Raw genomic sequence first — 9445 nt, 5'->3', positions numbered from 1 at the left:
GATGATATGATAGTGGTACAATTGAAACAACTCAAAGCATATAGTATATGTATTTTTACTGGCTGCCGCTAGAATAGTGCTTTTCTAGTTTTTATTTATTTATTGTATTATAGCCTTTATTTTGGCCAATCTAGAGTGAAAGACTTTACTGTAACTCAAAGTTGTGTCGGTGAAATTATGCCCCAACAAGCACAGACTTTTCATGGTTATTTTATTTCGCTACTTTACCCATGTATTTTTACAAGGAATCAAGTACATGAAAAATATGACATCAAGATAATGTAAATTGTATTAATAATGTACACTGATAATATATCCTTTCTTCAATAATATTTTTTGCACATTACTATCATTGCAAGCATAAAAACACAGTGGCCCATAACTTAATTTTACATTTTTACTAGTAACATCATTCATGGCTTGGTGAAAGGAGATTCGTTATGTTGCCATGACTTTTATAGATAGTTATATAGTTTGCATGTGAAATGTGGTCATACTTTAATTACAGTAGTTATTATATATGATATATATTTATGTACATCAACTTCAAAGAAAACCACATTTCCAATGTTGTTGAATACAGTGTGTGTATATATAATGCAATGTCATCTATAATGTTCTTGGTGTTATCTGGCCCATCAAATGTTTCTTTGTATTTTTCTCTGGTGTAAGCAATATAATGTAGCACTTGGGAAGAAAAATACAAAATAACAACCCATAGCTTGAAGCTAGAATTGCAAATATCTCCACAGCTACAGTGAACTTCCCAGGAGAACTGACATAAGCAGGGATGAAGGTGATCCAGACTGCACAGAATATCACCATGCTGAAGGTGATAAATTTGGCCTCATTGAAGTTATCAGGCAGCTTTCTGGCCAGAAAAGCCAGTATGAAACATAACATAGCTAGGAGTCCTATATACCCCAACACAGCCCAGAACCCTATAGGGGATCCTAGGGCACATTCTAGTATGATCTTATCCATATAGGTTTCCATATTCTTAATGGGATATGGAGGATTAATTGTTAACCAAAGAATACAAATCAAAACCTGTATGAGAGTGAAAGCCAATACACTGAGTCTCTGCTGAGTTGGACCAAACCATTTCATAACATTACTACCGGGTAATGTAGCCCTGAAGGCCATTAGCACCACTATAGTTTTCCCCAGAACACAAGAGATACAGAGGACAAAGGTGATCCCAAAAGCTGTGTGGCGAAGCATACAGGACCAGTCTGAGGGACGGACGATGAAGGTCAGAGAACACAGGAAACACAGAGTCAAGGAGAAGAGCAGCAGGAAGCTCAGCTCAGAGTTGTTTGCCCTGACTATTGGAGTCAGTCGGTAGTGGTAAAATATCAGTGCTATGGTTATAGACAAACAGGCTCCAAACACAGAAAATGTTACTAATAAAATACCCATGAGTTCTCTGAAGGTTAGAAACTCAATAGCTTTCAAATCACAGTTATTTCTCTTCGTGTTGGACTTGTACTCAGGAGGGCATTTGTCACATTTCACTGCATCTGAAAGCATAGATATATTTAAGCTGCACAGTAGAGACAACCTCAGAGACACCAGTACAGTGCTTGCAGGGATTCGGCCCAACAGAAACATGATGAAGGCTAAGGAAAAGGCAAGGAATCCTGCTGTCTCACTTGTGCTGTTGCTGAACTCCCCGTCAGCACAGGGGATGCAATCAAAACAGCAGATAGCTTTTCCCTTGACGAAAGCCCTCCGAGTCCCTGGTAGACAGCTCTCACTGCATATAGATCGGGGAACCTGCACCACAATAACCCAAGAACAGTCATGTTAAAATGGAAAACAATGATTACAATTCAATGAGACTTATTGATGATGTATCATGTCGTAATTCAATCTAAGAGTTATCCTGCCTGTGTCTGTTGACCAGCCCAGACAGCGCTGACAGCTGGCTTCATTTTAAACTGCTGGCCCTCAGCTTGCGAGGCATCGTAGTCGCCAATTGTTTCAAATCGGATGTAGCTGGATTCATCCATCTGCCAGTTCACCAGGGCGTAGCGGGCCGCTGGGTCTCCCATGTCATCAAAAGACACAGTCTCACCGATCTTAGTGGTGAAGTTCACCTGCGTCAGGTAATGCAGCACCTGCAGATAAGCATTTGCATCGTTAGTGCTTTAAGATTCTCAACATTAAATTGCACTACAGGAAAATTGTAAACAGTACATAAAGCACACCTGCCATGGTTCTATGTTGCCCCTGTCTGCACATGAGTTGTTCTCAAAGGGACCCTTTGCATCTTGGCAGGTGAGCAACTGGTGCAATGCATGGGCTACAGCATATGTGGCCTTGTAGATATTATTCAGCAGACTAGCATCGGATACATCTGTGAAGCGGGATTGTGTCTCCCGCAGAGACTCCTTCCCGCTGCAGGATGTGACTAAATCCTGGGCCGGAGCTTCGGCCCCAGGAATGAGTGTGCAGCTGAACACATTCTCCCACAGCTCCACCAGCCCCTGGTCATATGGCTGTGTAGATGGCCTGCTATTGACCAGGAACTCCTGTAGTCCAGGGACATGAGCATTGTGTGCAGCAAAACCAACAGCACCCTGCACCACAGCATAGTTCACTGGGGAAGCAATGTAACGGTATGTTATCCAGCCCTCACTGCCCACCCACTGAAGTCCGGTCACATTCTGGAGGTACAGCTCTTTAATGAGGATGTCTAGATCAGTGCCATCAGCAAATGCAACTATAACCTTAGAGGACGACTTTTTGATGATGTCTACCACCTTCAGGAACCACTTCCTTGGGTCAGTTCTGTAAATGGGCAATGAGTACTCGACACATACACCTTCCTTTTTAGCTGCCTTCAGGAAGGTAGCCATTCCACCATTCCCATAGTCGCTGTTTGTTCGGATCGCCCCTACCCAGGTCCAACCGAAGTGCTTCACAAGCTTTGCCAGTGCTTGGCTCTGGTAAAGGTCACTGGGGATAGTTCTGAAGAAGGACTCATATTCTTTTCTGTTGCTAAGGCATGCACAGGTGGCTGAATGACTTATCTGAAACACATATTAGATAGACAAGCCAATTTTCCTCATGAGTATTTTCAACACCATAACAATGCTTATTTCCTCTGGCAAAACACGTTACACATTCACATATGTGAGTAAGCAAGAAACGTATCTAAGAACAATGTTTAATCAGCCTGAGATGGAGAGAGTGAAGGGGAAGAGGATTTTAAGAGAGGGAGGCAGAAAGAGACACAAAGAGAAAGAGAAATCTCATGATAGATGTTTTACCATTTTAGTACATTCAATTCGAACCCTTGACACACTAACTCACCACAGGTATATGGAAGGCCCCCATGGTGCTCGCTATACCTATAGTGGAGGTGGAGGTGGTTTCTCCAATGACTGCCTGAACGGTTAGCTTCTTGCAGCTGCCTTCCCCTTCCATACCATTCCATCCGTTCATTAAGTTGAGAGAGGCTCTGACAGAGAGAGGGATGCTTGGGCAAGAGTCAAAGATGCTATAGCCCAGTGTTATCCCTGGAAGCAGCTCAGAGCTGTTGTTGATCTCCTCTATAGCAAACATCATGGTGTATGCATATTGTAGTTCACCTGGATCCAGTCTGTGAATCATTTCCAAAACGAATACATGAGATGAGAAATGTTGATTGTGACATTCACTGTTACATTCAGGGTTACAAAAATGTACCCCTGGATGATTATTTCTGACATTAGTGAATTCATTCTGTAGCAAAAGCAGGGCAATATGTCATCCCGCATAAATTACATTCTATAATATCAATACTTACCCATTACATTGCACGCTTCCCGGGTCAACCTGGAAAGACGGGTTGACACTGACTGGATTCTGATGGAAGGAGAAAATGCCTCCTATGTTGATGTCCCCTTCCTTTGAAAACTGAGAGAGTTCTTTAGTGCCGTATGTTCGACACACGGATTCCTTGCCTCTGACAGCCAGCAGAGAGAGAAGCAGCAGGTTCGCTAACTGCAGCATCGCTAGCTTTCTGTGTATACCTCCTATAGAGGGAGCTGTTCATCAAATCCCTCAAGTCTAAGCGTTTTATATTCTATTCCTTGATTGGCACAACACTTTGGGGAATTAATTTAAACGTCAGTGACTGTCAGTGTTTTCCTCACCGATGATGATGATGACATATGTTGTGGCATTAGCAGAAGCCATTGATAGGCCTATTCCATTCGCCATGCTCATTTTCCAATTACATAACTGCCGTCAATCAATCTATAGTCCATGGCGATGTCAATAGAGACTTAGGGTATAATTGGTTTGAATTTCATTCTAACATTTAGATAAGTCTGGTATATATTTGAAAATATTTGAAACGGCTGTTCATTGTGCACACAGTTAACATCACACTGATATATATATAATCTTTCATTGTTTAATACTGCTAATTCAATCAAGTCTAGTGTTTAATATTGGGTTACAGTGATTTCCGCTGGGTTTTTCCCATCATATTCATTTTGGTATTCCTCTCTGGTTTAAGAAGTAAGATATAAAGTTTTGGAGCAAATATGCAAAAAAGCAATCCAAAGCTTGAGGCCAGAATTGCAAATATCTCCACAGCTACAGTGAACTTCCCAGGAGAACTGACATAAGCAGGGATGAAGGTGATCCAGACTGCACAGAATATCAACATGCTGAAGGTGATGAATTTGGCCTCATTGAAGTTATCAGGCAGCTTTCTAGCCAGAAAAGCCAGTACGAAACATAACAAAGCTAGGAGTCCTATGTACCCCAAAACAGCCCAGAACCCTATAGGGGATCCTAGGGCACATTCTAGGATGATCTTTTCGCTAGACTGCTCAGTATTTCTGTATGGGAATGGTGGGGCCAGAGTTAACCATAACACACACACCATAACCTGTACTAAGATACAACCAAAAACACTGGTTCTTTGTATTGGCAATGAGCACTGAAGAACTGTATTTTTGGGCAGTTTTGCCTTGAAGGCTACCACGACTGCTACAGTCTTTGCCAGGACACAAGACATGCACATTGAAAAGGTGATCCCGAAAGCTGTGTGGCGAAGCATACAGGACCAGTCTGAGGGACTGCCAATGAAGGTCAGAGAACACAGGAAACACAGAGTCAAGGAGAAGAGCAGCAGGAAGCTCAGCTCAGAGTTACTCGCTTTTACCAGAGGTGTGTGTCGAAAGTGGAAGAAGACCACTGACACGATCAAGGTTAAACTTGTTCCAAACAATGATATAGCAGTGAGGAGGGCTCCCATAGTTTCTTCAAAAGACAGGAACTCAACCACCTTGGGGACACACAGGCTGTGGTCTTCATTTGACCAGAATTGCAACAAACACTTGTTGCATTCTGCAGAATCTGAAAGTGAAGCACTAATTTTAGAGTTATTACATTTTACAAATACATTGACTTGCCATGCATTTCAGATGCCGATCATTAACAAGCAGGTAGGGGACAGCCATTTTGCTAAATGATGGCCACAGTCAGGCTGCAAGAATGTAGTTTCAAATACAGATATCAAAAAACTTGAGGGACAGTATCCTTCCCGTTAGTATTAACAGATCCCAGAATCACATTTTGAAAACCTATGGGAAAATATTTAATTATATGAATGTAAAGTACATATTTTGAATATGCATCATACAACACATTCTGATGGGAAAATATTCAATCATATTTGTGTGTTTTGTATGTAAGTCGTCACCTGCCGAGGAAGTCTTACCAGTGGCATTGCTGATCTCTCCGGCAGCGCAGGGAATGCAGGAGAAGCAGCAGACAGGTTTCCCTTTAATCGTAGCCTGCCGGAAACCTTTCAAACAGCTGGCACTGCACACAGACTGAGGCCTCTGCAACATCACCACAACAACACTGCTCAGCCTGGCTTCATATATTTCACATGGATAAAAAGCATTACTGTCATATTATTATACTAATTAGTGTAATTTTAATTGTTCAAACATTTATGCTATATACAGTATATACTACGATTATTTGCCTAACACTTATATCAACTATTATTTTATTTTGTATGCACACAAGCACTAAAAAAATGGATTATACAAAGTATTTGTCATGTATTTTTGGAGAACTTGAAAAAACAAGATATAAATTAATAATCTATACAATTAAAGACCTACTTCTCTAGATTCAGCAGCCCATGTGATGTTAATGCCATTCATAGTGAATTGCTTTTTATTTGGTAATGAGGCATCGTAGTTCCCTACTGTAACAAACATTGGCTCGCCTGCTCGGTTCCTCTGCCAGTTCACCAGTTCATACATGGCCGCTGGATCTCCGTTCTGATCAAAATATACCCTTTCCCCTGACTTCAGAGGGAAGTTCACCACCTTCAGGTATTTCAATACCTAAAAGAACAATTTACATTAAACATTGACATGAAAAAATAATGTGAACGTCAAAAAAATGTACAGAAATTAAAAAAAAAAAATTAAGTTAAATATATGATGAAATAATATATCTTACTTATGCAGATGCTTATATTAATAGATGTGGCTGTGTAACATCTGTGTCATCTCACCTGCTCTCTCTTTGAATTGTTTGTCCATGTACATGATGGATTGACATTGCCCCCTGTCTTTTCACAGTTTAACATGTTATGAATGGTGTGGGCCACAGCATATACTGCTTTATACACATTGTTAGATATCCGTAACTCTGACACATCAGTGTACGGATTACCGACGTTTTCTAGTTTCTCTGATCCAGAGCACTGCCTGTCACTGGCCTGGTTTTCCAAGTCGCTTTCGAATTTGCAGTCAAACATCGTCTCCCAGAACTCTTTAAGTAGGCTGCTCTGAGAGTCTTGACTCGGGCTCACCCGTAGCAAGAACTCTTTCAACCCTGAAATGTTTGACTTCCTAATGGTGAACCCCAGCGATCCGGTCAGGATGGCGGTGTTTCTCTGGGTGGCCAGGTGGCCGGCCGTGATCCAGGACTCGCTGCCCACCCACTGCAGACCTGTCAGGTTCTGCCTCACCGCTTCTTCAATCAGGATGTCCATCTCTCCCTGAGCGAGGAAGGCCACCAGCACCCTGGCGGTTCCTCGGCGGATCACACTGACCACCCGGGCCACCTTCTCTCTGGTGTCCAGTCTGGAGATGGTTTCTGAATACTCGATGCAGACCCCCTCCAGACGGGCAGCGTCTGCAAAGGCAACCATGCCGTTGTTGCCATAGTCGTTGTCACTCCGGACCGACCCCACCCAGGTCCAACCAAAGTGTTTGACCAGCTTTGCCAGTGCTCGGCTCTGGTAGTAGTCACTCGGTATGGTCCTAAAGAAAGTAGGGTACTTGGTTTTATCACTCAGACAGGCGCATGTCGCAAAATGGCTGATCTAAATAGGAAATGAGAAGGAAAATAATGAGGAAAATATTTTTTTACGATACAATGGTACAATGGTTTGATGAATATCAATTATAAACATTTACCACTGGTATCTGGAACGCCCCTAATGTTCTGAGCATGATAATGGTGGAGGAAGATTCAGAGGCTCCTATGACTGTATGAATAGAGGACATTTCAGAGCAGGTTTTCCCATACGCTGTGTCATTTCCATTAAGCAGAGCCATCGCCACACGCATAGATGCCATGATGGAGCCACAGCTGTCAAACACTTTGTAGCCCAGTGTGACGTTAGGGAGTAGAGAGCTGCTATTGTTGATTTCCTCAATAGCAAAGATCATTGTTTGTACAAAACGAAACTCTCTGAAATTAATCCTGTAAACCAAGGAAAACCATAACAGAAGTTATGGGACAATAAAAGCATACAGTCAATATTGGACTTCTCAAACGATCTCAGAGCTGCACCACCATGTCTTGTAAAGAGTGCAGAGCATCTATCGCAGTCAGGAAATGTAAAGATTTTATTTTTAAATATTATTTAATTGTATCTAAACTGTTGCTTTAAGAATGCACCTGGAAGAGGATAGACCATATAGTAAGCCCATATAGTACCTGGAACAGGTTAGAGAATTTGGAGTGTCTGTGAAGGAGAGCAGAGGACTGGAGATCTGGCTATGGATGGAGAAGACCCCTCCAATAGTGACGTCTCCTTCCTTAGACAGCAAGCAATGCTCTGGGCTCCTCAGCATCTGACAGAGTGGATCTCCATCTTCTGCCCCAAAGGCTCCTAGGATCCCAAGCAGAAGGAGCAGCATTGTAACGTTGAACAGTATCGCTGTGAACGCAGTCCAATCAATGGACACACGCTGCAATCGCATCAAATAGAATGTTATGCATGTTTAACACTAAAGCTTTATACACATTTGTGAACGTCGATGACATCCGGTTGGCGAGGGGCCAAAACAGAGCTCAATGACGTCCAAAAGTTCCTGCTGTTCCCTTAAAGGAAAACGGGCCGCCATTTTCTTTGTTACGCGGCCGCTGCTGTGGAAACAGTTACAACCGTTTCTAATTTACAATTTTTTTAAGCGGAGGCAATCAAATCATATTTTAATAAATCGAATAATTTTTTGTTGCTATATTTTTGTGTCCGATCATTGATTTATTTCGTAAGAAGCTGTGTAATAAGTAGGATAATGTACGGCGCGCCTACATTATTTTTAAATTAACCCAGAAAGGGTTAATGAAGATACTGCATCCCCCTTCAGGGTTTATTTGTTTAATGATAGCGCTATAGTGCACCGTCACTGAAGATTTAGTAGAGTTACAGTTGGGGGGAAAGATGCACCGGAAAGGTTTCAGTGAAAGTGTACACATTCTTTGCACTATTATATTTTATTGTTTATTTTTAGATTAGGCCTAGTACATTTCTTTATCTGTTGTGCACTTTATTGTTTACTTGTCTCTATCTGTTGTGCCTGTGCACTTTAGCTCTTTCACCGTGGGATGGTGAGAAATATATTTTCGATTGCTTTGTATGTTTGTTACATGTGAATAAATTGACGACAAAGCTGACAATGAATTCGACTTTGACTTTTTTTATTCAACCAGACTCCGAATACATAGAGGACAATGTAGTCTTAAGTTCATGTTTACCAAATTGTAAAGCAGTACTGCCTTGACAAGTCTGTGTGTGACTTGGCCATATTAGTGGCCCTTATTGGCTTATTATGATATCTTAGATATCTCAATGGTATGTTTGAACATATTTGTCAGTGCTTTTATTTTCTTTCATTTTGTTTTCGAGTCGGTTGAAATGTGAAGCGTTTGACTGAAGATCATCGAAGATTTTAATAGTTAATGGAGTCTGATTGAGAGACCAGTGATCAGTGATTAATGTTTTATCGTGAAACGGTATCGGTATCTATATCAAAAATTATCACAAAATATGTAGAATACACATATTCTGTATTACTTAAGGTTCACAGGGGTTACACACACAGAGACACAGAGAAACACACAGATGAACACAAAAACACATACACAAACACACAAACACACACACACACACACACACACA

General features: G+C 41.5%; 2 protein-coding genes across 3 annotated transcripts; both read right to left on the bottom strand.

Annotated features, from left to right (window-relative positions):
* Positions 1-261: 261 nt before the first annotated feature.
* On the bottom strand, positions 262-4025 carry LOC115560867 (extracellular calcium-sensing receptor-like). The gene is made up of 5 exons (XM_030380487.1): positions 3797-4025; positions 3322-3610; positions 2214-3038; positions 1893-2123; positions 262-1779 (listed from the first exon to the last, which is right to left on the bottom strand). The coding sequence occupies exons 1-5, from the start codon at positions 4000-4002 to the stop codon at positions 610-612; spliced, it is 2721 nt and encodes a 906-aa protein (XP_030236347.1). The 5' UTR covers positions 4003-4025; the 3' UTR covers positions 262-609.
* A 425-nt stretch (positions 4026-4450) lies between these two features.
* On the bottom strand, positions 4451-8147 carry LOC115560857 (extracellular calcium-sensing receptor-like). 2 transcript variants are annotated; one of them, XM_030380477.1, is made up of 7 exons: positions 7978-8126; positions 7452-7740; positions 6855-7357; positions 6542-6815; positions 6141-6368; positions 5726-5849; positions 4451-5361 (listed from the first exon to the last, which is right to left on the bottom strand). In XM_030380477.1, exons 1-7 carry the CDS (start codon positions 8112-8114, stop codon positions 4451-4453), a joined length of 2466 nt encoding a protein of 821 aa, XP_030236337.1. In that variant the 5' UTR covers positions 8115-8126. The 2 variants fall into 2 exon arrangements, with proteins under 2 accessions (XP_030236337.1, XP_030236336.1); XM_030380476.1 differs by having other exon boundaries at positions 6542-7357; positions 7978-8147.
* Between the last annotated feature and the right edge of the window lie 1298 nt (positions 8148-9445).

This window comes from Gadus morhua, chromosome 16 (assembly GCF_902167405.1).
Source record: "Gadus morhua chromosome 16, gadMor3.0, whole genome shotgun sequence".
Classification (NCBI taxonomy): Eukaryota; Metazoa; Chordata; class Actinopteri; order Gadiformes; family Gadidae; genus Gadus; species Gadus morhua.
This window is presented reverse-complemented; position numbering and strand designations above follow the sequence as displayed.

Bases quoted from the DNA above. Each gene is read 5' to 3' on its own strand.
- LOC115560857 (XM_030380476.1), bottom strand. From the start codon at position 8,114: ATGCTGAGGAGCCCAGAGCATTGCTTGCTGTCTAAGGAAGGAGACGTC. The intron at 7,741-7,977 runs GTACTATATGGG...CTTGGTTTACAG, and splicing joins AATTCTCTAACCTGTTCCAG to GATTAATTTCAGAGAGTTTC. The intron at 5,850-6,140 runs GTAGGTCTTTAA...GTGATGTTGCAG, and splicing joins GGGCTGCTGAATCTAGAGAA to AGGCCTCAGTCTGTGTGCAG.
- LOC115560867 (XM_030380487.1), bottom strand. From the start codon at position 4,002: ATGCTGCAGTTAGCGAACCTGCTGCTTCTCTCTCTGCTGGCTGTCAGA. The intron at 3,039-3,321 runs GTGAGTTAGTGT...TATGTGTTTCAG, and splicing joins GGGCCTTCCATATACCTGTG to ATAAGTCATTCAGCCACCTG. The intron at 2,124-2,213 runs GTGTGCTTTATG...GCTTATCTGCAG, and splicing joins GCAACATAGAACCATGGCAG to GTGCTGCATTACCTGACGCA.